Below are 26,668 nucleotides of genomic sequence, written 5' to 3' on the forward strand. Positions count from 1 at the left end.
ACCCCGGCATAAGCAACGGCCATTGATGAAGTACCCTTTGGGAATGCCATCTGAAGGCATGTCATCCACCGTCCACCAGCTTTACAGCGGTCGACTCGCACGCTTTAAATGCAGGACAACATTTTGCACTAATCGTTACAACGCAATCGCCATTTGGTTTACCTTTGCACGTGATACATTGTGTACACTTTGTACGATCTTCGCTCAGTACCGCAGCTCATTGCTGCGGTTAGACATTATTCATGTACAGTTTATCTTATTTATTTATTTATTAATTTATATATGTCTAACTCTCGACTTTTTTCTTGCCTCTGTTTCTCTCGTTTATCCACAGATCAACGTCGCCGTCCAGTGTCTCAGTACGGATTTCAGCAGTCAAAAGGGTGTTAAGGTAATGTATATCGTACCACTTACCAACGGTTCTGTTGCAATTATAAGTTAACCTGTAGTGATTTCTCAGTCACCGAATCAAACAAACAACCCTTAGAAGACGTACGCGGCACAAAGCGAACAAAAACTTGCCACTCACGCAATCGCGTCTTCATCATCGTCTCCGCATCCGCGACGCCGACGATGATCGCTTGCGAGCGTGATAGGTTAATTCGTTGCTCCGATAGCTTGCTTTGGTTTTAAAAGAGGTTTTTTGTTTTCGATTTTATTCCCTCGCCCTTCATCCCCGCCCCCCTAATGCGGCCATCATAATACTCATAATTGATTACTTAGCCAAGTCATGATGGTAACCCCACCTCGATCCCCGTCCCGGCATCATCTTTGGGATCAATCTTCCGAATTGAACGGATGGTTTAGAGGCCGCTTTCGAGCGACCGAGCCCCGAGTCCTGGACACCATTGCTCGAAGAGATCGATCGGCTGGCAAGTGAAGCTATCTCGCTAAGCGATGTATTATTATTATTTATTTATTTTCCATTTTTTTCCCCTTCTCCGCTACCGGGACATATCCACCAACACGATCACTCCATCACCGGCACGTATAACCTAAGGCGTGCCAGGTGCCGCCGTTTGTGCACTTTCACGCGTTTTCACTGGGATGTGTTTAACTGTGCTGCTGCCTTCATCATTCTGCACGTGGTTTTTCTGTATGTTTTTGTTTTTTTGCATCCATTCCAAAGGCGTTTTAGGATCCGTCATCGGGCCAACGAGGTACTAAGAAAGAAGAAAAAAAGCGAATCCCGTACGCTACACGCCTGGGCGCACACACACACGCCCTCTCGTGGTGGAATGGGTCGCTTTCGCTGACAGGTTTGAATGATTGAGTAGCGGGTAGTTAGTTACCGGCTGTCATCATGAGGATGCGTATGCTTCTTTTCTCGCTCTTGCTCTTTTCACGGAGCAGAAAACGATACTTAGCAGCGGGGCAACTGGCTGGGGGGGTTGTTATGTTTTTTTTGTCTCCAAATGAAAATAAAAAGAAGGGGTGTGTGTGTGTGCATCAACCATTCTTTGAACCCATTTTCAATGACCATCGAATGTGGTATGGCTCAAGGAGCAGCTAGGCTGTCCTTAAAGCTGTCCGCAGGCTACGCTTAGCTGCCTTGGAAAAATGGAGCGCAGCTCTCGTGTCCACCATTCCTCGTGGCGCGGATCATTATCATTATATGATTATTTGTTCATCATCGGCAAATTACGTTGAAATTGATAATGAGCAATTACTTGTTAGGGGTGCAGCAAGTGTACACCAGCACACCGAACAACCTAAGAGATCCTACTTCACATGACGGTAGAAAGATGGCGCAAAGCGAAGGAGCGCAAGAGAATATAATTTATGACTCATAATGAAGATGGGGGTCCCTACTTACGCAGTCCGGCGCACCGTTCGAGATCGTGTAAGGCGAGATTGGAAAACCAAAGCTACACTTGATCTTCGTACTTCACGTAGGTTCCTTAAAACTGCGCCATAACTAATGATGATCATATATATTTTTGAATGAATCCTAAATAATCCTCCTCCTGGTGGTTTGTTTTGTGCGACGGTACTGCCATCTGGTGGCAATAAATGAGTGGCTTACAGATTTGTTTTTCGCTGGTTTTTTTTTTGTCGTTTGTCTTGTCCCATTCCGGCCCGCTTTATTGCACGGCTCCAAATGAATTGCGTCGAATTAAAAGCGGCCATCAATTCCACTTGACATTTTACTGCCCAGTTGTCTGTCATTATTCACGAAAGCCTATTTGAAAACAGCCATATAAAACGCGTGCTAATCTAAGCGTGTACCCCTAAGCTTACCATGTTTGTCGTTAGGTAGGGTATTTGCATCAGTAAAAGAATTCGTTTGTTATAACTATTTTTTCGCCCTGCTCACGTTAAAGCTTTCCGTGCAAATTGTCCCCGGTCTACAATCATCCTTATAACCCCCAAACTCGCCTACAGGATTCGCATAAAGCAAACAAAACAAAGCAAAACAACAACCACCAAATGCTTTAATCCACACGCTATCATAATCCGATCATTTCCGTCCGATTGTCCGAACTGTAAACACACACGCACCTACATAACCACACACTGAAATAATGAAGCCATCTCCGAAGTTGGTCATGAGCCAGAGGGTGGGGTGGAGACCAGAAGGCAAAATGTCAGAACCGTTGATTGATCAATATATTTTCTAGTAATTAACGACAAGATTAAATTTAAATATTTCTACTCTGTGCCCGCCCGTTTGTTTTGTGTCGATAAGCTCTGCTACGAGAAACTGCTGATACTTTGTTGGAAGGTAAAACATACATTAAGAAGGGTAGAAATGCCTGCCTGGAGCACCTCAGTAAACCTTCCGCAGTCCGCACCGGTTTGGCACTTCCTTGACACTTAAGCCGCAACGGAAACGATGAACGTCCAAGTTCCCATGACGTTTCTTCGGGGTCAGATTCAGACGTGCGCGACGCTTTGAGCCATGCGGCCAACAGGCTCAGAGTTTATGATCACGCTGCGCGTGTATGTGTCATGTGGGTACGTGTGTTATGCTAATAATGATATAACTATTCGAAGTTCCCCTATCGCAATCCACCACCAACCCGCCGGCATGCAGCACAGATCAACATCAAACGTCTGTGTTTGGAAGTCCGCTTCCATCACCATCCGAGGTCGCGCGGATAGTTGACGAGTTGACTGATACTTCTGTTTGGCTACTAGCGAGGGCTCCTCGGCCCTCTGCAGCTCGATGCTATCGGTGCTCCCAGCGAGGTAGTTGGGACGTTTTTTTTCTGCACATGATGCCTCGGAAAGGAAGGACCGTACACCGTCGTCTATCTGATGCTCGAATCTAGAGCATGTCAATCGAAAGCGATTTGGTTTTCGGAGGGATGCCCAATTTCTGCGTTCCGAGGTTACCGTCCGGGTGTCTCTCTCGCAGCAGTGCTACCCAATTAGCGCAGTTGTGCATGCGTTGGGATTTTCCTCGGCTTCCGCGCCTCCCTTGACCGGTGGTATGTCCACGCAGTCAGATATTAATGCCCAGATGGTGAGCCCCTCGGGACAAGGGTCCCGTAGCGGGTGGAGCGTCATGTCATCGGTTGGTGTTGAAGACTTTTGACATTTGATCGTACGATCTCCTAGGGCGCTCGGGCAAATGGTTCAGCATTGCGTTCGTGTACGCTTTTTGTTGTTTTTTTTTTCGCTCTAGGTCCTCTTCCTGGTGGAGAAATTCCACGCAACCTTCCACGGGCGAGATAGGCCGAGATGTAACATCGAGATAGGGAAACAAGAATCTACGGTTTATTTATTTTACATTATGATGGCTTTCAAGACCCGCATAGTTAAGATCCGATTCTCGGTACACGTCCTGACTGGCCAGCAAGTAGCTGCAGTAGGTGCGGCGCAACCCAACGGTAACGCCAGACACTCTCGGTCGTAAGCCGGTGGGAAGTAGGTAGAGGCGGGAGAGGGTTAAAGGAGATAGATAGAAACAAAAACCAGACAACCGCTCCTGACTAAGTAGTGGACAACTGCGCGGACGGACACGGCATCGTCAAGGCACCGAAATCGGATCGGACACAGCTCGCGAGATTGGATGCCGGACGGAAGAGACGAGAAAAATCAACAATTTTTATCTGCCTGTCATTTGAGATAAATCCATGAATGAACATATTATAATATCTATAATCATAAGAGAAAAGAGATTCAGCTCGCATCTCGAGCCTGTAGTAGAGAGGGGGGGGGGGGGGGGGTTAAGGAGGAATATCCACCTCAATCCCTCGACTCTCAGCGACCTGCAGGACGCTGGGAACTGCTGGGAAACCTTCCCAACCTTCAGGCACAACCGACAGGTGTTCTCCAATGTCCCAAGGCTCAGAAACCTACAAACGGTGCTGTGCTCTGGTGAGTTAAGGAGGAAAGAAAAAACCGAGCAAAACGTACTGAAGAAATCCATTATACAACAGCGCTGGCCGAAGCGATTCGAAAGAGGTGCACCCGCAGGATAAGAGAGACAGAAACTGGCGGCGTTGTGAGAAGACAAATCAATGACGGCTGGGTGATAAATAAAATGAAGTAAAATTAAATAAAAACCTTTTTTTCTGGACCGATGGCGCATCGGGGTGAGTTTGGGAAGCAAAGAAAATTCCCTCGGTACGGTCGGCAACATGAAGTTTACAATATTTTAAGGAACTTTAACATACAATCCTTCGTAAATTCTCGGCCAGAGCTTCATACATTAAAGGGAAATCGAAGCGTTAAAGTTGGTTTCTTTCGGACGATCCTTGGAATGATCGTCTGTTATGAGTTTTTCACTTTATCTACGATCTTCTAGTGAGGACCCATCTATCCCTTCGAGGGAAAGCAATCATTTATTCATCCCTTTAACCCTTCATTAACACCGATATCGCATTTAGTTTAATTTTCAACGTTCTGTGCTTTGTAAAACCGTTTCTCATCGATTAACAAAGACTCATCAACTAATTTCTCCTTTTTGGTTTCCTTTCTCATTTCAGGGCTTACCGCTTCATCTCCAGATCGATACGTTTGAGGATCCTCGTGATACGAGCGTTTTCCATCGAGGGTACTGTCAAATCAAAGTCTTTTGTGATAAGGTAAGTCGATATTAAATACGTTGCAAAAGCAGACGAATGATTTACGCTTACTCCTCGATGAAGTGCAAATTTACGATCAAGTGACATTATGCACAGTTAAGTTGAACGCAAGGATGGAATTGCTTTGACATTTGTCAATAAGTGTATTTTGCTTGCAACAGTTCTGTATTGCGCTCTGAAAGATTCATTTCCATAAACTTGGCGTGATTTTATTCTACAAAGTTGAAAAGGCGTTACGCTTTAGTGTCCTAATCTATATGCAGCAGTCTGTTTCAATCGATATACAATCTAATATGTATTTTAATATGACATACTTCTGGATATAGTTTACATGCCGCCTGAAGCAACCAACACAAAAGCAAACCGAGAGTGTTGGACGCGGAACCTAAACCTTCCTTTCTAAAAGGCTTACGGGGAAACTCGAATGCAAATGAATGATAATTTTATGTTGATACTTCATCATCGTTCGATGATGATCGTGTCGGACGCTCCTAGTGGGCTGCGGATCGTTTCTGATTCAATTTATTAAATGCGCTACCCGAACCTTGCGCAGGACGTGAAGCTTGCAACCAGCGACAACGCCGCAGGACACGTGTGAACGTTGCAGCAAACAGAGGGAACACATTGTTGCATGCTTTCGCCTCTATGTCCCACACGCACACACATTTACGGGATGCCCTTTCGGGATTGGCCTAACTTAATCGATTAAGCGCACACCGCTTACTTGACGCGCCTAGCCGTTGTCGTTGTCAACGTCGATCGATGTGCATCGATCGAGCGATCAAATTGCTTACCGCCGGTTCTGCCTTCTGCTCAACCACTGCATGCTCCTCCTTGGTGTTTGTATATCCTTTGTGTGGTTCGTGCGTGCCTTCCTTCGATCAAACCACCATTACCCGGCTCCCGGACAATCGTTGACGCCGCACCGATGGTTGCAATTATACGCAATTTGTTCTATAATTGATGAAACGACAGCTCATTAAAGGGACATTGGACCGAAATTGGTGCGCTTCGGCGAAGACTAGTGGCGGTTGCTGTGCTGCCGTGCACGGCAATACGCCCCGATCGGACGACATCAACGCGGGCGTTTTCGGAAAGTTTCATGAAGTTTCTTTGTCGCGCGCGTCCACACGTGTAGAGGAGATATCGATTGTCATCCGAGGTGCGTGAGGTCCCTCCCGGTACGTAAGCGTACACCAGGCCGCCACCGAGCGTACCGGTGAGGCGATTATGCCGCAGGTAAACACGCACGTACGCACGCCCGCGGTTCGCTGCAAAATGGCCGCCTTCGACGTGTGCGCAAACTTTTCGGATTGTGTTTCGAGGTTAAATCGATCGATTCCTTTTTGGTTTTGCACCAACCCGTTGCTGTGGAAAGGGAAACGAAGTGTATCTCCGACAGGCCGTGGATAGAGGTTACACTAGGCGGAGGTTCAATAAACTGTGGCCTATAGCACTGATACACACACACACACACAACCATGTGCGCCACGGAAAGGACGTTTATAATGGTTGCTGTCCAATACGGAGGTAATGCAGAGTGTCACTTAAGCGAAACAAATCGCAAACCATTAAACTGCTCGATCGATCGACCGTCTTCGAGTGCTGCGTATGTGCTCTAATTAAGGAACGATCGCAATTGAAACGCATTTCCTTCCCTAGATCACGAATCGTTTGTGACACGGTTTCGGGGTGCGGGTTTGATTCTTCTATTGCCGTCAAGCAAAGTTAGTGCTTCACACCACCGAACCGAACCATCGTCATGGGAGATATCCAGCCGGATGAAGTCATAATATCAACACACAGGGGCATTAAAATCACCCGCTTTACGGACATTCGATCTACTCCGTAGCGGAATCGATAAAAAATAATTATTATTGTTAAGCCATGGTTTGACTTGAGACACTTTACTTTACCTGAGTGTTGCTGCTCTACTCAGCATCAGCCAAGTACGACGGGGGTTCGTCGTGTTCCTTAGGAGGACGGCGAAAAGAGAAACAGAACGGCAATTTGCATAAATACTGACCGCATCACACTAACCTCCGGTTGTCTAGATATCTGGATACCCAAGTGGATCATCAATTTAGATGTGCTCATTTATATGGCTAAGCTTCCTTGTTGCAGTGCTTCAGCTATGGGCACACGCCGTACATTTCAGCAGTTTAAATATTCGCCTAGTACGTACACTACACGAGGGCCTATCTTTCTAGCTCGATCACATTCTTCGGTGTGGTGCGAAGGTTAACCGTGAGAGAGCATCAGAATGAAACGCGCACATATGTGCGCAACCACGACGATATTGCAGCCGATGAAAACAAATCAAATTAATAGCAGGTGCCGGCAGATGAGGGTTTGTGGTTCATTGGGTGGGTAGATTGCGAGATGGAGAATTTCCCGCCAAGTGGCACTAGGACACGATCAGAGACGCAGTTTCAGGATGGAGTATAAGATACCGTAAACGAAGCTTGATGCCTTGATCATACAATAAACAACATACTTTGTATGGTTCCCTCACAGTCAAAGATCGCTATCGAGAGAAATGTCAAAATGCCACACAAAACACCCTCATTTATGGCGCCTTTCGAGTGGTAGCCAAACTAATCTACAATCTCATTACGCCCTAATGCACACGTTCCCCACTTTCTTTGCTCCAGTTACGAAACTTTGGCTCATGTAAGAATTCCTAATCCAAAATGCGTGCAACCGTGGTTGGTTTATTGGGGAAACAATACACCGGCGACGGGTCGGGTCCGCAAGACAATCAGCCCGAGGGCATTCCGCTCGATCGATGCGTTGTCATCCAGCAAGTGCGTGTCACACGGAGGTAGAGCAGCACACGATAACAAGCAAGGGAGGGCATCCGCCGGGACCTTCGATTGAGACATTTGACAGGTGTCAAAAAAATGTTCGAAAGTTAAACCTCTCTTACTCGGCGTTGATCGGTGCTGACACTCCGGGCAATCCCTAATCTGGCAGTTTGCCCATTTAATCCGACCCATTGAAAGGTTTATCTAATGGGGCGAACAAATCACCCATACTACCTGTAGGGCCGCCAAGACGCGCCACACGGATGGCGGTGATATGCATACATGGGTTGGTAGTATGCATAATAACGTTGTTACTTGGTAAACGCTATCCGCTAGAAGCCGATCACTGCAACCGCAGCAGCAGTACCACGGTGCGAACTAATTTGAATAAATTAATAAGAAATGTTTATGCAAAATCTCTATCCAATGTCGGGAAGTTGTAGTGCACGAGGCCTATGTGAGCGCACACTGATAAAATGAAAGCAAACGCAAACGGTCGAACTCTAGCAGGAGTGACACCTTCACACCGGCGGGTGGTCAATAGAGTTTGAGGTAGACTTCCAATCTGGTACGCTACCCTCGCAATATAGAGGGTACATTGTCACTGAAATATATATATGTAGGTGCCTCGGGGCATCCTTCGCGTTCCCAAGGAGGAAGTGCACACCGAGAGTGCATATTCACGATATTGATTAGTTTTAATTGCACCACAATTGCAGGGCCGCTTTACGGGGTAGTACGCGTCCAGTGACACTCTTCACCGTTTCACAGCACAGCACTTCCACCTCCCATAGCATGCGGTACCGAAGTTAAAGAAGCGAGAGAAAAATAACAAAATATTTATATGAAAGGCATAAAAACGCTACCTCCACACACACACACAAATACACATTCTTCACCGGTGCACCATTATAAAATCATTTAATTGAGCCATTTATGTATTAATTATTCATTTTTATCACCGAGCACGGCACGGAGACAACACGGCCTGTACCGACATTTGCCACCGTGTTGTTGTGTGCACACTGCGGCAGGAGATGCAACTGCGCCTGAACTGTCCAGCAGATGCTGCACATTCTAGCGGTAGCGACATGGCGCTAATGACGAATTGAAAACCTTGTCGCAGTTGCCCGAACAGTCCCGGGAGGATTACAGTGTTTCGTAGGTTGGTTTGTTTTTTTTTGTCTTCTCCCCTGTGCGCATTATCGCGTTCCCTTCTTGGACAACTTCTTAATGAATGATCTTTCCGATCGTTTGCTAGAATTGCCACTGCCGCTCGCGCGCAGTACTCTTCCCACGACGATGGGACCTGCTTTATGGCCCCTTTTCAACCCCAATCGCTTAAGCTAAAGTACACATGTAGTACATGCGATAAACGACCCGTAGTTTGTCTGTTCTCAAGCATTTTCCCGCCAGATGGCACTCGAACGGCAATTTCTCATTCACAATATTTCGACATTTGCTGCAAACACTTCGAATGGGGAGGAATTGGTGGTTGGGAAGTGGGGATTAAAATGCATAAAACTTTATATCAACCTGCCTGGAAAACGGTAGACCCCATTTCCATCCATGCACTTGTAACTATCGACTCAAGTCTGGTTGGTGGACCGCTTGTCAGCGAAGTACAACCCGAGCGATATCGTAAAAATAAACAAGCAGCAGCAGCAATCGGCCGGTTACGGTTCGCATCCGTCCCAGTTGGTGGCGTGACCGTTCCGCTTTACCCTGTCCCCCTTCTTCCCTTCCCATTACACGTTCGATTTCGCGACAGTGGTAACAATTTTTCAATAAATTTTATTGAAGCGATAATGGCCGCAAGTCATGATTTCTGAAAAGGAAGCCAGACTACATTGATAGATGGTGTGTGCCCGGTTTTGTGTGTTTGTGTACGCACACTCGAATCGGCACCGTTGTTGCGTTCCAAAGTGTAGCAAAACAAATGGCAATCGTCTCCAGATGTCGCCAAATGGAACGTAGAACAGGTCTCGACTAGTATGTGTGTGTGTGTGATGGTTTTTTTTTTACGTACTTCAGTTTCTTACACCATGGACTTTGTCCCTTTTGCTCATTATATTCGCACGTCGTCAGATATTAACAATGTTCTGACATTTCCGAGTGTCCCAATCCCTTTTCCTTCGCACCATGCCTCCCCTGCCCGTTATCGTTTCCCAGGAGTGGGCCAACAAGATCACTTTTATACATCGTTCTTGCGCCATGTTTGTTTTGTACGCCATGTCACAGGGACTGGCTCGCTAATGAGCCGTATGGATTGAACTTCCGTTTCTTGTTTTTTTTAAACGTATGTTTTAAAAATATTTCTTTCGTCGCTCTTACTCTGTTCGGTAAAATCCAAGAGACACAACAGCAACCTACGGCTGGAGTAATCATTTTTATCTGCTCACATCCAAACAAGCAAAAGACCGAAGAATGGAATACGAGATTATTGCAAATTTAGTTTGTTCTTTTTTCAAAAAGTAAACGCGTTTAAATGGGATATAATTTGTCCCAATTCATTTTTCAAATTTAATCTTCCATTAGCATTCCCACTTTTCGTCACATAGTAGGAAAAGCTTTTTTCGTTTACCTCAAATTATGCGAAAAACATCCATCACAACTCCTCGCTTTTTCACCTGATTGTATTCTTCAAATTCTCCTTTTTATTGTCTACCACGCATGCGATCCTTGGCAAGCATTAAATTAAGATATCCATCTGGGCGCTCGGTTTCGGCAGCCCATAAACTATAAAAAAACAAGACTGACCGCCTAAAGCGCATCCCATTGGCTTACCTATCGGTACAAGATTTATGAACGAGGCCAAAAGCCATGCGCAAAACCCTCCAGGATCACCGTCCTCAGAGAGAGTGAGCGGGCGCAAGCATTGCGATCGTACCGACTGGGTTCCTTAGACTCCACTGCTCGCCTGTACGGAGGGATACCTGTTTCTTCTAATAAATCTGTTAAATACCCCGTGTGTCCGATATGATATCGTGTGCCGTTGCCCCGGGGGCAGCAAAGCCTCTGCTATCGCGAAGGGCAGTTTGAAACGGGACGCCATCATCATATCTGATCCCATCCCATCTCCGGGCTGTCTGGTGCAAAAAAATAAAAACGAACGCCTCACTTTGCACTCAATGGTTTGATCGATCTCTGTGTGTGGCTAATAAATTTTTAAACCTCAACCTCGATCCGTCTCTAATCCTGGTGTGCGATCTTTACGGGATGCGGGACCGCTTGATGGGATGAAACACCCGTCTCCCGAGCACGGTTTGTGCAGCTAAGTGTGCCGAACAAACTGAATATTAAAATCAACACATTAGCAGAAGTTTAGCAGGGGTGATGAATTGTGCACCTTTGATGTCAAACATTTTAATTAAAAAACACATAATTTCTTCCACCAAGCAGCAAACACCTGCGGAGGTCTTCAAATGCCGTTCGTCTGCTTTGCCGGTTTTGCACCGATAAAAAGCGCTTGAAATGGGCTTTCATCCCGAAACCACAACCACCACAATGCTTTATCGAAACTGACCCATACCGTTGTCCGTATGTAAATTATTGGCATCATTTTTGTGATTTATGACTTTGCGCGATAAAACGGCCGAGGAATCTGACCGAGATAGGCCGAGTTTTATGCGCTCCGAAAGCGATTGAAATTTTATGCGAAAATGTCTATGCGGAATGTTTGTGTTCTAGGACGATCGAGAAGAAGTATGAATGTGTTCAACAAACAGGCTGTAATGCAGTAGCGTCCATCCGAGAGATGGTCTGAAGTGGTAGCGTTCCTCAACAATACTGCCATTCATTTAATCGACTTTACCGAGCCTTGGTGCGTTTGTGTGCGAATTTCGGATTGGACGCTTGAGAATGGTTTATTACACTGTCTTGAATAAGGTTCTCTTGGGTCGGACGACGATCAGCACAAATCGTTATACACGCAGAATATATGGCGTTCCCGATTAGATCTATGTTAGCTCTGCCTCTTCGAGGATCGACCCTGAACGCAGACCCAACAGAGCCTGAGCCAGCTCACGACAGGAGGGGGATTTTTTCCGGTGAACTCCGTGCGTTTCGAGACGCGTTTCAGCTTTCGCAATATTTATTTGTACATTTGCATGATAAGAAGTCTGCTGTCTTTCCATCGATTCGAGCCAAAATTAATGCTTTGCGCAACAAAAAAAACCTCAACCAAATATGAAAGATTTGAGCGGTCAACAAGCGACGAACCTTGATGAAGGGATATGTTTGTACAAACTCACCGAGTTTTACTGTGTGTGTTTATGTGGCTTTCAAATTGTGCATCCCGCATCCGAATCATTCATTCTGTCCACATCACATCCATTAGTGGACAGGCGAAAATTGCCAATTACGCGTGTCGGATACAATGTGTCAAAATACGACAAACTTACCTGTGATTCGTGTGAACTCTTGCCAGTTCGATCGCTGCAGTTTGATGAAGTTTTGCAGATCGGCGGAAACACAAACCCCACAAAACAAAAGGGTAAACATTTCACCCACCAAAGTACTGCTCGGGGTTTTTCTTGCTGTCTTGTGCAAGGATGCCAAAGTGTGCCACAAACCATCGCGCAGCGTGTAAGGTGTAAAAAGCGTAAAAGCTCTGCACTTTAAAAAAGGTAACGAAAAAACCTTTTGGAAGTTGGTTTTGTTCCTTCCTTTTCGTGCTGTTCAGTGTTGTTTTTAGCATGTTTTTTCAAGCTTCATCTCAGAACAAATGAAACCGACGAAGAAAAAAAACTAACAGCAGAGCGCAAACCCTTGCTGTACGTTTTTACCTCAGTAAAGGTTTCGTTCTTTACGTTCCTTTTCGTTGCGTTGGACACTGTATGCATTGTGCTGTGCATAGTTTGCACTCATAAAAATGCACTCAATTCAAAGCAATATTTGTCGGTTTAATGTGTTTCTCACGATTTTTTGCTCGATGCTTTTTCTTCTTTTGGCTGGTTGAGCGAACATTGGAAACACTCACTGAGTTTTGTTTTGTTTTGTTTTTTTTTTATCGTAGTGAACCTAGAACAGTGTTCTTTAAAGAATCTTAACTGAAGTTTGGAACAGAAATTTTGCTAACAGAAGCATTAAATTTTACTCTTAAAATGATAAAACAAACTTACACAAACGCTACACCAATCGGCAGCAGGACAGCTTTCTTTGATTATGATGAATGTAAGACAACATAATTCTCATGTTGGCGCATAATTGCGTGCGTGAATGTGTTGTGCACATATCTGCATTCCACCCCGAGTTTGCCGCCCCGGGGCACCGCTACACAGCAACACGAATGTAGCTCACCGGGCTGGTTCGTCCGTCCGCCTGTCCTTTCACGGTAAATGTTTATTAAAATCCCATTATTCTTTCATTTTTGCATTTGCCCGTGCATTAAATGCACACACACACGCGCCTGTCGCCTAATGCCAATCGTTTGCGAGGGAATCCGTTTTCATTGCGGGTTTGTCCAATGATCGAGGGATTCATTGTAGCAGAGTGTGTGCTACTTGGTAGTCCATCTGCCGATCGACCGCCGGAGGGCACATTACCGGGGCAGCGATTATGAAAGGTGTTTATGCGCGTTGCAAAACGACCACCATCGTCCCACTTAGATAACAAAACATTTGTGTTGATAATCGATGACCGATCCGATCCAGAAGCATAACATGGGTTTATTTTAGAACTGTGCCCAATCGTTCCGGGATCGGTATGGTTGGAAAAATTCACTAATCACATTACGTAAAAAGGTACGTTCTGCCTTCCTTTCGGCTGCTTTCTGTTTCTACCTGTCTGTTTACACAAGAACCGGCTGTACGCTGTGTAAAAATGGCACTTGATAGTTGAGAGTCTTCGGAGTGAGCGGTCTATAAAAATTGCCCGCCGAGGGCGTGACACGAGTGAATTCTCGTTGCAAAATAGCCACGCTTCACGCCACTATCCTGTCAAGAGTGCACAGGGGACCACATTAAATGGGGTGTAAATTTATCGTCCGGCGACAACTTCATTCCGGGAGCGCTGCTGGAGAGCGTGAATAGAAGAAGTTTCCCTGCTGACGAGTAGCTCCACTTGAAGTGGATGTCCCTAGGGGCGTCTGTTTGTATGTAGTGTAACGGGAAATGATATTCTTCTGACTGCTGGGGAAAAGCTGGTATGAATTCTTGCACTATTATGCTCTATACTATTGAGACCAGATTCTCATATTCGAATGGTTGATGATCTACAACAAAATACTAAAAATATGCAAAGTCATATTACCGAAATTTCAACTCAATGGAAGTTAAGGCCTAAAAATAGCCTTTTTCAATAAAAATAATCCAAAAAGGTACAATGGTGCCCTCTACCAGGATTGTACGGTACTGTTCTGAGTGCCAGAAATAGTAAAAGAATTCTATTTCACCAATGAATCATCATGAATCTTCTACTGAGATTTTATTTACGAAATGTGTTACAACATTCTATAAAATATGTATTGCGCAAAGCGATGAAAACACGAACGAACACATCGCATCGCAATCATCACATCACCCCAAAACCTTCAGCAAATGAGTGACGAACATTACGATGTACATTAACGTAGCACGAATTTTGTTCTCACCATGAAGGACTACTCCTTGTATGTTCACAACGTATGAAAGAAATTAAAGCTTCATTCATATGATTAGCCCAGCAAAAGGTCCTGATGAACCTCGCCTCACACTCACACACTTAATGGAAACTCGCGGGAATCGGTCGTAAAAATCTGTACCTAGTAACTTCGATGCGTTTATAGCATGACCCAGCTGCCTGGCGAGCACCGCTTGCACAAGTGCATAAAATCATTTCCTTCTCTACCCTTTTTTTTTTTTACGTTACTCCACATGCGCTGGTACCAATCTTGAGAGCGAATGCAGGACAATCCCATATTTTATGCTGTAATTTGCAATTTAACTCCATTTACCCTGGGTGCAGGCAGTGCAAAAGAAGGTGAAAAAAAACACGGGTCGATGATGGGCTCCTCCATTCGTGGTCCGTTTTTACGGTTTTGTGATGAGTTTCTGCGCAGCGTGCCAAGATGCGCGCTACCGTACCTTGATGTGCGAGTGCACTGCCACTATTTGCACTGCGTTTATTTGACTCTTCGGACCATCGACCGGTGCCGGCCCGGCCGACCGACAAAACAACACCCAACATCGAGAGCATTCACGTTACGCGGCTGCGCTAGTAAAATTTTATAAGTCCATTTTTAACCCCGTTTTCATTAGCCGCGCTTCTGGAGTCGTGCTGGAAGATGGCTTTAAAATAAGACCTACACACACATGAGGCGGTTCGACAACGGCGAGCGTACACACGCCATGCTGTCTTACAAAGATGTTCCATAATGTAATGATCATCATAATCATAAAAGCACATTTCACAGTTCATATGTGTGTGGAGTACGCATTTGAGCGCGTTGTGGCTTTATGTGCAGCCCTCAACAAACCACAAGGAATCATCAGAAAAGATGATCCTCGCGGGATATAGGATAGTGCTACGGTAAAAAGCAAAGCAAAGCAAAAAACAAAATAAAACGGGAATGCAGCAGTTTGTAACGGCCCTTCCTTAATACACATGATGCCCGGGATTAGGCCGGAAATTCTTCCCGCAAGGCAGCGCAACGAGTGATGAATAAGTGTGCATTTTATTGTGTCAATCATTTGCAAACAGTACGCAAGCAGTAAAGCATCAATCATTGCAAATCTTTTCCGCTGGTACACACATTGGTGCCGGCTGCAAATGCGTTGCCCGGCTAGGAAGCACACCACCCGGTTGCTGAGCACAATTTCGTTTGAATTCACGCGTCCACTCGCCCGATGATGCGCCCTCTAGTGTTGGCTAGCCGTGAAGCTGTCGCTTTACTAACGGAACTGTCAAAATACGCACAACGCGTTTCACGTGCTGCTGCCGTTGTTTCTTGTGTACCGTAATTAATACCTCTCACATGAACGTATACATGCTGGCCATGCTGCTGTAGCTGAGGGCTACGAGATAACACGCGGAAGGGATGCCTTCACGTGTATGGATATTTAGTGGACTAATCTCACCACAGCGATCCCTCTTGCAACAGGTGGTCTTCCTGGGGGCGAAGTGCCTTCCCTCCGGCCGTCCCAGCGGAAACACGAACTAGGTGGAGGTGGAACAAAGAGCAACGAGGGATCAATTTGTTCGCGGGCTGCGTTCCGCACGCACGCCGCGAGAGTAGAAATTAATATAATCATAAATTATGCACGGCTTGATGTGGCGTAGGAACGAACACAGGCAGTGATCAACGGCGATACGCTTCCGTCCCGATCGGTGGCGAACAGAGTGAGAGACTATTCTTATTGCGTGCACCAAAAGAGTGCATGCTGGAGTGTGCATGCGTGTGTGTGTGTGTGCGTGGAGGTTGTGCTAAAATTACACCTTCCGAGGGCGAAAGTGCATCGGACACACACTCACTGACTTCGGTGCGCTCATTGGCAGTTAAGATAACAACCGGAATGAACGCTGCTAAAGACAATGTAGCTCACAAACGCCAGCAAACACCGCGCCGCGTGTGGTAGCCGGAGAGCGATCGAGCCAAGGATCCGCGTCCAACGATCGCATGATCGTTCAATGATTAATGCTTCTAGGGTCGAACCAAGCAGAACCAATGGTGAGAGCTCCTCCGAATGCTGCGTTTCCGGTATCCTAGAGACATTGTCGGACGGTGACCTCTTTTCGGTGTACCATGTTCTCTCGGTTATTCGATCTTTCCTGAAGTCCGAAATATTTCCTAACAGAATGTGGCGCATGACTTTTTTAGTTGTTGTTGTGCTTCCCCTTTCTACGCTAAGCCTATATTACACAGCGAGGTTGGTGCGATTTGTCGTGGCGCAAGGTTTCACGTGTCGTGTTTGGAACCGCCTCACCAAACGCACCGCACCGTTGGACCCAGTGGACGAATGAAGTGAATTAATAAAATCATTTGAAAACCCATTACCGCTGCTGACAGCGGTGGAAATTACATTGCGCAGACGTTCTCTCCTGCAACTCGTGGATCTTCCCAGTGTTGCAATTCGTATGACACCATACCTTTAGCCCTTAGTAACCGCCGTAAGATGACCGTCTGACCGGGATGCAGTGGTGCAAATAATCCCATCCCATGACGACGCATGGATCCCCGTTCGCATGGGTGCTTCGCGTTGCGCTCCTCATTCCTCGCGATAGATGCAACAATATTTTAGCCATTTTTAATGAAGATAAGCCTCGTATAATCTGTGCTATAAAAATGAAAAATATCTACATTGCACCCCGTGCGTGGCTGTGCCTGGAGAAGGTATACAGAGGAAGGCATTCACTTGTTGCAACACCATTATTGCTGTGCATATGCATAGAGGCGTTTGCAAAAGCTTCACCTCCATCCGGACGATACCTCTACCGCGATCTTCACCGTAAAAGATCCCTTGTCCCAAACCAAACACTAGCCAGAAACGCATCAGCTCTAGCCACAAAAGATTACTGTTAGAAGATCGACAAAAGTACACCTTGTTGCTTATCCTACCGGGAAGCAAAACGGTGTGCGACCGGTTTACTAAATTTCCCGCAATGTTCTCCTCCAAAGTGTTGGAAATTTTAGTGTCAAACACAGCGGAAATGTGCTTCTAGCTCGAGAGCACATGTGGGGTTTTGCAATTTGCTCAGTGTTTGATGCGTTTGTTACCATGGGGATGAGATCACTGATCGAGCGAATGAGATCATCGCTTTCCGATCGTTCGCACGGGATGTTTAATATGTTCTTTTTATGTGTTTTGATACCTGTACCACTAACAGGTGAATTTAATTATCCGTTTTCAACGAACATTCTATTGCCGGTGGATGTTCTAATGAGGAAACATATATTGTGTCATCGAAATTAATTCTACAACTTGTTGTTTTGTTTCTTTTCTCCCACGTCTCACACACAGGGTGCCGAACGGAAGACACGCGACGAGGAACGGCGGGCAGCGAAGCGCAAAATGACCGCAACTGGCAGGAAAAAGTTGGATGAACTGTATCACCCAGTGGTGGATCGGTCGGAGTTTTACGGTATGAGCGACCTGCTGAAACCGCCAGTCCTTTTCTCACCTTCGGAGGACATCGATAAGGTAAGCAAGCATTAGGCAGCACATCCTAATAATCTGCGAACGTTTATTAATAATAACCATCGCCTTTTGCAGCTAACATCCATGGATATGCAGTTCTACGGGCACGATGCAGACTCTCTCTCCGGCACATCGGACAACGTCAAGTCGCCCTTCCTGCTGCACGCCAACAAACCGGCCACACCAACGCTGAAGTTCCACAATCACTTCCCACCGGACGTACCGACGTGAGTACAGTGAAAAAGTCGGCTAGAACTTCCAGTTTCCTGCGGACTTTCCGAGATGGGGTTGCGTCCCGCTCCGTGCCTTCCTGGGCACGTTGTTGTCTCGGAAACCGTACACTATAAACTATTACTAATCTTGCAATTTTCTACTGCTCCACAGTGACAAGAAAGATCCGAGCATCATAATGGACGGTTCGCTGGTGGCAAACTCGATGGTTGACTTTACGCCACAGATCAAGCGGCAGAGAATGACACCACCGCTCAGTGAGCGAGTTATGCTGTACGTGCGCCAGGACAACGAGGACGTTTACACGCCCCTTCACGTCGTCCCGCCGAGCACGGTCGGGTTGCTTAATGCGGTAAGTATGCGGTCTTTGGTTTGTTTTGCTGTTCGGTAAACTGTTTGCTGAAAACTGAAAACTAAAGAATGTTTAATTGGGGCAACGGACAAAAAAAACAAAACCATGTAAGACAAAGCTATTGAAAGCATTATAAAATTTTCCTTAGTAAAAGCTTTGATTCGATCAGTCAGCATTTTTTTTTTGTGTTACAATTGTTTTTTTGTTTTTTTGTTCAACCCCTACTTTGCCTTTATAACCTCTACACCAACAATTCAAAATTCAAAGGATCATACCAACTGATCCAAAGATGACAGCTGTCATTGTTTAAATGTCTTTAAGTAATCCACCTGACATCTCATCGGTGACAGCTGTCATTTCTGAAGAAAATAAAGATCTCTTATTTTCTTACCAATCGGAAGGATAAACCTAAAGGTACACACAAACCCCTACACATTTGCGCCAATAACCAATATTTGTGTGTGTGTGTGTGTATGTGTTTTGTATGTGTATGTCGATAACGGGATTAATCTCAGCACCACCCTCTTTAACGAACTATTATTACTATTTGTTTGTTGTGGACTAGCTCCGCTGCTGCACTGGGCAGGTGTTGGCAGTGTTTTGCGCTCTAACCTACTAGGGTTTTCGCTATCGTCTATTGGCCGTTTCGAATGCATTTTTTCGCGCACAGTTCCGTTTCTTTTTGATATAAAAAACAATGTTATCCTCTTCCTCACGCTTATCCCATCTCCCCTATGCACAGTAAGCTGGCGCACATGATCGGTAGATCAGCCCACAGGCTAGAGATAAAACAGCTAGAAGCAAACAGCAACCCAAAACCAGCATTCCCCAACTAACTACCTGCCTGACAATGCCACACAATGCCAAACGGAATTAAGGTGTTAAACGATAAGCAATAATTATAGTAACGAGTTTATAGCCACCGAAGCAGATGTGTTGTTCCCTTTGCTATGTTTTGCTAACAAAAATCACACTTTGCGTCTGCTTAGCACAAAAAAAAAACCTTAAGATTCACAATTCAAAGAAAAATTCTATGAAAGACACAAGATCCCTTAAATCCTTCACAGAGTTTGATTGAATGACCCACATGCAAGCATGCTATCTCTCACACTATCTTGTCCCAAAAAAAAAAAAACGAAGGAAAGCTGTCAGTTCCCTCGATAATGCGCATAGAAATCAGGTTTCATTTGCATTAGTAAGACGCTACGTTTCCCAACGTCTCTACCCCAAAAAGTATTACTCTGATCGACAGGAAAGATATTGTTTATTGGCACAAATTGTTCGATGGTTTTATTCTTCCCGAAACTACTGGATCTTACTGAAGAGGCAAACGACACCGTATGCCGTGTTCTTTGAAAAGGAAACGAACATTGGCACACCACATTCTTTCGTTTTGGTTCGTTTGCAGTTGTTATGTTACTGTCCCCTTTTCACACCACCCCAAAACAAAAAAACCACTTTCTATCATCTTCTCCTTTTTGCATTTGCAGATTGAAAATAAATTCAAAATTTCCTCGTCGAGAATTAACACTATTTATCGCAAAAATAAGAAAGGGTAAGTTTTGTGTTTCCTTCCTGAATTTTGCTATCATCTTTCTACTTCTGTATCTTCCTTTTTGTTTTTACTATCTTTTTTTCGTTGTTGCTCTTGTTGTGATTGTGATTTATTTAGATTTGTTTTTCGTTGTGCTCTAGTTTTCTATTGTCATTGTTCTTGTTACAAATATTTCTTATTTTTCTGTTTTTTTTTTTGTATGTAGTTTTAGACCTTTTTGTATCTCTATTTCTGAAACATTGTTTCGTATCAAACTGATGGACTTTTAAAAATTTGGCAGCTTCCATACTACTACACCCTAACCAAAGAAAACAGCTTGATTTGTTAACAGTTTTTAAACATAATTTTTAAATGTGTTTTACTTCACTAATCTGCTAGAATAAAGCGTGTACTAATCTACTAATAATGTCCATAATCTATACTAACACCGTACGCTATTATCAACAAGCTCTCTATCACACAAAATACACTTCTTATTAATTTGTTTTATATGTACTGCGTTGTGACATACTATGTACTAGAAAACCTTTGGCAGATTGCTGTACTCTACCCTTGATTAGCATATCTTTATAGCAGTATTCTCTTCATCTCTTTTCCTCACTGTTAGTGCACGAGTAGACAATACACTGTACGAAAATCGTACAACTTCTTCGCTCAAACAATTAATCTCCTTTTTCAAATGCTTTTTGCTTTGTAGAATTACGGCGAGAATTGATGACGACATGATCAGACACTACTGCAACGAGGACATCTTCATCCTGGAAGTTCAACGGTACGAGGAGGACCTGTACGACATCACGCTAACGGAGCTGCCAACGCACTAGAAACCTCCGTGCGCGGATGATCCGCCACACTACACACCGTCCCGGCGTCCGCAGTGCCATACGATACGATTGTGCGCCGCCATTCTATCCCTTCCGCTCTGCTCCACCTGCTATGGAGAGTTTGGGGAGAGTTAATTCCATTGTATGAAAAAAGGAAAAAGAAAAATGCACACATCTTGCCATCGCCGCAGCTGCAGGAAGCTGCTCCATTTGCCAACGTGCCAAAACCAGCGCACCAACAGGGGTGGATAAAGGGCGCTGGTTATGGATTTTATTTTCTCCACCATGAGAAAAAATAGGGAAAGCGAAAGCGAGGGAATGTTTTCCCAGAAAGCAAGCGCAAAAAACGCTTTCGCTGACAAACCGAAGCGAAGTGTGTTATTATTTTCAGTACGGAAAATATGCAAATCGAATCATGTTTGTGTGTAGCAAGTAGCGGCGCGAAAAGAAAAAAAAATAGTCGGTAAGTGTTTTTTTTTTACGTAGTTTTCATATCGTTTTTTAAATGAGATTATGATAAGCTGAAAATAGAGAACAAGGAATACAAAACGTGCCTTAGATGAGACGTCCGGAAACAAGCCGCTGGCGAATATAATAGGCACTGGAAGGGTGGAAATCAAAAGACACACTTGTACATAGGCGCGCTGACCTGAGCAGCAACAGTTGTTAATCCTTTATATGGGCACATGTTAAAGCGTCTGGAAACGGCAACCGGAACCTGCTGCTTGAGCATTAGCACTAGATAGAAGAAGGAGAGAAGAAGGACAGCTCGTCCATTCCGTTTGCGAAGTTAGAGTAGCGAATTTATGTAAGCGAATCAATGTTGAACAAACATAATTATTTATTTCGAAACCTAGTGTACTTACATTATTACTTGCGGCCACCGTAACCCGGTTAGCTCGGCTAGTAACGGTTTTTTTTTTTTTGCGGATGTTAAGCTTGAGATTTCAGAATTCCCAATTTATTTGAATCACGCTTTTTTTTTTTTGTTCTTTTCGTTTGACTTAACAAAAATGCATTTAAATGGAATGATTAATAGCAAAGCGAAAACTACTTCTAATCCACCCTCCCACATTCTCGTACAGGCCATGCGAAAAATAAGATCTCAAAAAAAAAGGAGTGAAAAAGATTTGTGGTGTGTGGAGTTAGTTAGAAGCAGGAATTGATTATTGCTCAATTGAAGTTTACTTAAAGATAGCCCATTTTTCCATAACAATGCCATAAGCTGGAAGGACCAACAAGATGCCGATTTGGCCCATTCTAAATAGCTTCTGATGGACACAGTTAAGTAACGATTATATTGTTTAACTATAAATATTTGTCCTCCCTTCGTGTAAAAGCGGGAGATTACACGCGGGAGGACAAAGCGGTATTACCGCAAGAGAGCATGCAATATTAACAAATAGACAACTGTTGTAGTGCGCAGTGAATATGGAGGCAGAAGACGGACTTTAAACTGTCGGGTCCTCTGCCTATCGTTTTCTGCTTAGGATTAGGATTTTTTTTTCTTTTCTTCAATCACTCACCTTCAACAAAAACACACAATCATCCATGACAGTATTTTGTTTTAACATTCTAAACGTTTACTCCAAAACGATAATTCCGTCCGCAGGCAGACACAGGCAGGCCACCACACGAATTGTACTTAATTTGTTTGTTTGTTTCTACTTATACAAACTGCCATATTGTTGAGGATGGATACAAAACTAGCAAGTAAGAGTTTGGACGTCAAAATGTGGATAAGATTTCTTGTTTAAGTATGTACCCTTTGAACCTTACCGACGCACAACGCTATTAGATGGTGAGCAAGAACTTATTTCGCACCGTTGTTTCGCCACGCGGAAACGTTTTACAACATTACATTTACACCTTGATTATCTGTAATTGTTAAGTACCTGAGGTGCGCGCGAATCTTCACAAACAAACAAAACGCTGTTGATGATGTGCACGTGTGCCAGTCGAATGTCGAATGCTTAAGCACCGGTGGATGAAGTTTACTGTCTACGGTTGGCCCCCACAAACAAACAAAACAAGCAACTAACAACAGACAATACATTCGAAGGCGTGTGTATAAGAAGTTGAGATTCTTTTTTAACGATTGTTTGTTTATTAATTAATTAACTGTTTTTTTAAATCTCATTCTCCCTTTAAATTCTTTTTTTCGGCAAACTCCTGAAAGGAAAATTTGTTACACAAAACGCACGCAAAATATGTGATATTTATAAACAAAATAGGGGGAAAGAATTCAAAAATTGTACTTAAAAATTTAAAAGCTCGTGTGCGTGTGTTTTTTTTTTTTTTTGTACTTTAACCCGGGGTGTCCCCATTTATAGCATGGATCCGTTTTTTTTTTCGATACAACACACCCGCACGCACACAGCTAGTGGCCTCTAGAAAACAAAAACGTGCTGTAGGAAGTTTTTCTTATATTTTACGTTAATTACAAACAAGTTGCCATAACTGCTTAAGCAAGAGGTAAGCAAAACGAGGGGTTTTTCTTTTGCATTTTATATTTTGTTATTAATGAATGAGTGAGAATTGTATGTGAAACGTGTGTGTGTGTGTTTCTTTTTAATGTTTTTGCTAATCATGATTTACATTAAACACACACGTACAGTCACTGTGGTATTCTCCCGTGGTGGCCAAACAATAGCGAAAAAGACAGACAGATCACAGAAGAGTGTGCGGAAAGGATAGTATTGGATAAGGTTGATCGAAAGGATCCTTACAGTTATTAGGTATTAAGCGAATCATTTCCAGTAGATATAAGTATGAGAAATTGATAAGGAAAAGAGAAACGATTAATAGCATTTATCGGAAAATAGCACAAAATGTGGCACAAATAAGAATCTAAGAGTAAGCAAATGCGGTTAGTAAGGAACGGTACGTTTAGCCTTGTAGCGAGAACCCTTATTTGTAGCTCTTATACACTAAGAAAACACAAGGAAGGTGCAACAACAATTGCTGTGTAGGCTTCCGTTAAAAATGCAATATTAATTTTACATTTTTACATTAGTTTTTTTTTCCCTTTTCGCTCTCCTTTTTTTTTTTTGTTTCACCTTAGGGTGCGTCGTATCGGTTAAGTAGCTTAAGTAGCTTTAGTAGTAGAAGACTTAATGTTTCCTTCCGTTCAATTTTTGGCGTACTACTCCCAACACAACAAACACATCATATTAGTAATAGAACAGTAAGCAAGATTTCAAACAGGCAACGTGTTTTTTTGTTTAAGTTAAACACGTAAAGCCATTCGTTTTAGCATTTATCTTTGATAGTCCCGTTTTTTTTTCTCTCTCTCTCTTTTGTTTTCCTGTTTCCTTCAGCAGTTGTAACAGCAACTCAGCGCATAGGGTAGCGCCTTTAACAGAGCCTTTCTTTTCACACGCCAATTACAACCAACACCAACAAATGCCGTCCTTCCTATCGCCATTTTCCTTCCAATGCGCACACCTTCTTGAGATGAGAAATTGCCATTCCAGCAGGACAATCATGTACGACCCATTCATACGCCATTTTTCATTCGTTGAGCGTCACTTTTTCTTCGTTTGTTTGTATGCTCCCATCCGGGTGTTTTGCTACCCGGAAAAGGCCACTGGTGCCACTGGTGGGGTCGTATGTGATTTTTGTTCTCCTTTTTTTAAACATTAATTACAAACTAGTGGATAAGTTTTAGTAGGTAAACGATTATGATTAAACTTTTGTGTAAGAGCGCGAGAATCAGTAGCTGCGAAAAATTGGATGAGTTAAAGAAGAAAGGAAAAATGGATAATACAAAAACAAACAACGTTTTGAAAATGGATTAAACAACAACAAAAAAACACTGTAACAGATAAACAAAAAATCAAGCGGTTTAGTGTGTAAGGTTCTCTTTTTTAAACTGTACTGTTATATTTTATTTGACGACAACGGAGAAGGAGGAAAAGAGAGAGAGAGAGCGTTTAAATATAATTTGAATTTAGAACATTGAAATATTAATGTGATGTCAATTTATTGTTTTATTATCAAATAACTGTTGAAAGAACTTATTTTACATCGGATGTTTCGGATTTTCCTGTGCAAACTCTATAGGAAACACCCTTTTTCGTGGAAAAATAGGGTGGGGGTGGAAGAATCGGGTTGAGGTGTTCAGCAAAAAAAAAGTGCGGTCTCAAGACGCATCCAACGGTATGCCGGACGCCAGGATCGGACCAGGAAGAGCGAGTTATCACCGATTTTCCACGGGAATGCTGCTGGCAGAATTTCCCGGGAGTTCCCCCTCAGTTCCCTTTTGTAAACGCTGTAGAGGTTTTTTTGAAAGATTTTTAAAGAAAGAAACAAAAATTGGAATGAATTACTTAAAATTGGGTAAACACTCTTAAATTGAGCGAAAAAATAATTGTCATGACAGAAAGAAAACCATTTTCTCACCACTTTTTAAACTTCCATTTGCTACCTTCTCGTCTGGTATGCTATCCTGTTACTCCTGGTTAAATTTTGCCGCATCGAATCCGATTTGTTTTGGCACAAAAATCCGGCCAGGAGCGAATGGTAGTAACAGGAGAGCATGCATTCGAGGAGGTACCAAGCAGCGTGATGAAAATTTTCAAATTCAGAATAAAATTTCAAATTTGTTTGAAATATTTCAGTCTCTTTTAATCTTTTCTCCGCCTACCAATATGCAATCCACAATATACAAACTGACAGCTTTAGCATGCTATAATTTGCTAAGCTTTTTTGAGCGCCGTGGAGTATGCAATGCACAAAGCAACCTGCCGAGCTAAATTCGATGTTTTTTCGTCAAAATGTTATCCCTTGATGCCCAGTTACTCCATAAAAAGAAGGGATTTTCCGTAATAACTGCACGGGTAGCGGATGGATCGGGCTGGGGTGCAACACAGAAACATGCTAGACCCAAAGATGCGTCCAACGGTATGCCGGACGCCAGGATCGAAACAAGAATGAGCGAGTTATCACCGATTTTCCAGTTTTTTCCGCAATAACTGAGCGAGGGGATGGAGGGAGCGGGTTGGGGTGTTCGGCAAACAGATGCGTGGCCTCAAGACGCATCCAACGGTACGCCGGACGCTAGAATCGGACCAAGAATGAGCGAGCTATTGTCGATTTTCCACGGGAATGCTGTTTTCCGTAATAACTTGACAGGGGATGGAGGGACGGGGTTGGTGTAATGGGCAAAAAGATGCGCGGCATCAAGACGCATCCAACGGTACGCCGGACGCTAGAATCGGACCAAGAATGAGTGAGTTATGGCCGAATTTCCAGTGTTTTCCGCAATAACTGGGCGAGGGGATGGAGGGATCGGGTTCGGGTGTTCGGCAAAAAGATGTGCGGCCTTAAGACGCATCCAACGAAATGCCCGACGCCAGGATCGAACCAAGAATGAGCGAGTTATCACCGATTTTCCATGGGAATGCTGCTGGCAGAATTTCCCGGAAGTAGCTGGAAAATCCCCCTTAGTCTCCTTCGATAATAAAAATCAGGTTTTAAACCTGTTTGAAACATATTTGAAGAAAAAAACATAATTGAGGATAAATATCTTAAAATGTGGAAAACACTCTTAAATTGAGCGGAAAAATATTTGTCATGACGGAAGGAAAATAATTTTCTGACCACTTTTAAAATTTCCATTTGCTACCTTCTCGAATTCATGCTCTCCTGTTACTCCTGGTCAAATTTTGCCGCATCGAAATCCACAAAAATCTGGCACAAAAATCCGGCCAGGAGCGACTGATAGTAACAGGAGAACATGAATTC

At 43.9% G+C, this 26,668-nt stretch overlaps 3 protein-coding genes across 4 annotated transcripts in view; 2 read left to right on the forward strand and 1 right to left on the reverse strand.

Moving 5' to 3' along the window:
- Nucleotides 1-20,920, forward strand: part of LOC126561426 (protein grainyhead) — a 136,520-nt gene extending 115,600 nt beyond the window's left edge. The window contains exons 10-16 of one of the 2 annotated variants that reach the window (XM_050217562.1): nt 335-391; nt 4,938-5,036; nt 17,782-17,961; nt 18,034-18,185; nt 18,343-18,541; nt 20,032-20,096; nt 20,794-20,920. In XM_050217562.1, the coding sequence (XP_050073519.1) occupies nt 335-391; nt 4,938-5,036; nt 17,782-17,961; nt 18,034-18,185; nt 18,343-18,541; nt 20,032-20,096; nt 20,794-20,920 (879 nt within the window). The remainder of the gene's footprint in view (nt 1-334; nt 392-4,937; nt 5,037-17,781; nt 17,962-18,033; nt 18,186-18,342; nt 18,542-20,031; nt 20,097-20,793) is intronic. The other variant, XM_050217564.1, reaches the window with a different exon arrangement.
- LOC126562373 (26S proteasome non-ATPase regulatory subunit 4) overlaps nt 1-26,668 on the reverse strand; it is a 363,835-nt gene that overhangs the window by 298,749 nt on the left and 38,418 nt on the right. The window lies entirely within an intron of this gene.
- Nucleotides 1-26,668, forward strand: part of LOC126562004 (motile sperm domain-containing protein 2-like) — a 332,954-nt gene that overhangs the window by 67,789 nt on the left and 238,497 nt on the right. The gene's annotated exons all lie outside the window — the stretch shown is intronic.

This window comes from Anopheles maculipalpis, chromosome 3RL (assembly GCF_943734695.1).
Source record: "Anopheles maculipalpis chromosome 3RL, idAnoMacuDA_375_x, whole genome shotgun sequence".
NCBI lineage: Eukaryota > Metazoa > Arthropoda > Insecta > Diptera > Culicidae > Anopheles > Anopheles maculipalpis.